This window comes from Rutidosis leptorrhynchoides, chromosome 7 (genome assembly GCF_046630445.1).
Source record: "Rutidosis leptorrhynchoides isolate AG116_Rl617_1_P2 chromosome 7, CSIRO_AGI_Rlap_v1, whole genome shotgun sequence".
NCBI lineage: Eukaryota > Viridiplantae > Streptophyta > Magnoliopsida > Asterales > Asteraceae > Rutidosis > Rutidosis leptorrhynchoides.
This window is the reverse complement of record NC_092339.1, coordinates 80,668,970-80,671,455: the sequence shown is the minus strand read 5'-3', so window position 1 is coordinate 80,671,455 and position 2,486 is coordinate 80,668,970. Positions and strand designations below refer to the sequence as shown.

The 2,486-nt window shown below is 29.8% G+C and overlaps 1 protein-coding gene across 1 annotated transcript; it reads right to left on the bottom strand.

The window, feature by feature from the left end:
* Window positions 1–278: 278 nt before the first annotated feature.
* Window positions 279–839, bottom strand: LOC139859384 (ethylene-responsive transcription factor ERN3-like). Its single transcript, XM_071848173.1, has one exon. The coding sequence runs from the start codon at window positions 837–839 to the stop codon at window positions 279–281; it is 561 nt and encodes a 186-aa protein (XP_071704274.1).
* Window positions 840–2,486: the final 1,647 nt, after the last annotated feature.

Genomic DNA, 2,486 nt, shown 5'->3' with positions numbered 1-2,486 from the left:
TAAAAGTTCATTTTTAGCAAAAAATAAATAAATAAATAAATAAATAGGGATATGAATATACATTGTAGTTGTTATAAGTACACTAAATTTTGCATTATATATGTATATATACAGTGCATCATATAAATATTAAATATCACAAACAAAAGTAGACCACATTATTCATAGCCTGAAAACTCACGAGACTTTTTTAGCAAGCCTAAAATTGACATTTTCACTAATATCAACAAACAACAACACAAGTGAAACTAAAGCTCGAAATATCATCCATCAACATACTATTCTTTATATTCACCAAAAGAAGGAGCTACAAAAACAGAAGAATACACCTTAGGACTTCCAATTGATGACTTGAAATTTTGAGAATCAAAAGACCTAAATCCATCATTACAAGACGATGAACAAGCTACGGTTTCTTCAACTCGTGCACTATTATTCAGACTCGTACCTTGCCTTAATGAAGACGATGATGATGATGATGATGATGATGATGATGATAGTGTTTTCATAGTGGCATACTTAATAAAATGAATGAGCTTAGGGTTTATACAAAGTAATCTGGATATTTCTTCTTGACTTGTAATGAGACACTTGTACTTGAAGTTTGTTTTAGCATTCCTACCACGTAAAATGCGCGCAACACTATCGTAAGCCAAGGCTGCTTCTTCGGGTTCATCGTATGTGCCTAACCATAGCCTCAAGTTTCTTGTTGTGTCTTTGATCTCTGATACCCATCTTCCTGATGGCCTTTGTCTTACTCCAAGAAATTTTCTTGGTTTTACTATATTTTTGTTGTGATCATGATCATGAACATGAATATTTCCTCTTTTAGAGAGCATGATTGAACTTTTCAGTATAGTTGATTTGATCTAAATGTTTGTGTAATAGATAATTATTAATCCTTTTTGGACTAGCGTTGTTTTATACTTTGAACTTGGTGAAATTGGTTATTTAAGAATTAAGTCCTACCAACAAGCATCCAAAAGATGAGATAATGACTCTGTAATTAATTGATTAAGTTTACACATAACGCTAAGACATATGTTAAAAACCCTGATAATTAATATACCCTGTTAAAAGTAACAACAAAAACATACACATCAAGACCACAGAAATAAACAAACACCACCCATTTAATTACAAACTCTATACCAGCTCCTAAATAAGTAAAGATAATAGAGGTGATTAGCTGTTTGAAGTATTTTATTAGTAACACATAAATTAACTTAGTTATAAATATATGAACTAAATATATGTATGACTATGAAGTAATAAAAATCACAATCATAAGCTACTACTAAAATTGCATTATGTATTCAACTTGAAAAGACATGAAGTAATATTTGTCTTCTTCAAATAACATTAATCAATAGAAAAAACATTATTCATTTAACCACTGTTTAACTATGACAAATTTATAGGAACATCACAACTACATGTAATATTAAAATTACTAACAAATAAATGAAGAGAGTCTAAAGTGAAGATCTTTTAGAAACGACACAAAGGGTATGTTTGGCAAAACTAGCTGGTAGCTTGAGCTGTTAGTTGGAAGCTGATAGCTGTTAGCTGTTAGCTGTTAGTTGGAAGCTGTTAGCTGAAAGCTGAAACTTTTTAAATATATTTAAGTGTTTGGCAAAGTAGCTGGAGCTGTTAAAAAAATGATAAAATGACAAAAATGGACCCGAGAAAATAACACTGGATGCTAAATATCATCATTTACAAGTTAGCAAATCAAGATAACATAGTATTGTACAAGTTGAGATTAACTAATAATTTGTCTATACGAACTCATATCAATATTAGTATTAGTCTTCAATAATAACAAGTTACAAAACATATATAAATTTAAAAAAACAATGTAAATATAGGTATAGTACTCTAATTATATTTAATATAATATTTAATATTGAAAAAGAGTCTGTTGGATATCTATATTGGATATCCTGTATGGAACATCTACTTGGGACGATTCATATATATCAATATGGGTACGTGGGTATTTAAGTAATATTAATATGAAAAAACTCATCAAGTTTCTTAAACGCTACATACATTAGCGTTTGCTAATAGAGCTTTTTTATATCAATAAAGCTTTAAGCTTTTTATAACCAAACAAAGCTTTTTACAAGATAAGAGCTTTTTTTTAAAAAGTTAAAATCTAAAAGCTCTAAAAAGTTTCAAAAAGCTACTTGCCAAACATGCCCAAAATATGTTTAGTACAAGAGAATACCAAATTCGGACGAATTGTGATGCAAGCTACTCGGCCTACTTGTTTTTTCTATTATAATTTTCTGGCCCACTTTTGTTGTAATTTGGGCTTGTAAATTTGTAAACTTGTCTGCTTGTATCTTGAGAATTATGGGCCACTCTCTTTTCATATTCAGTAAGGTAAATGGGGCAAAATGCCCTCACTTTCGAAAGTCTTTAACTATATGACCTTAAAAAATCGAAATTGCAAAAATGTCTCCCTTAATCACGCATCA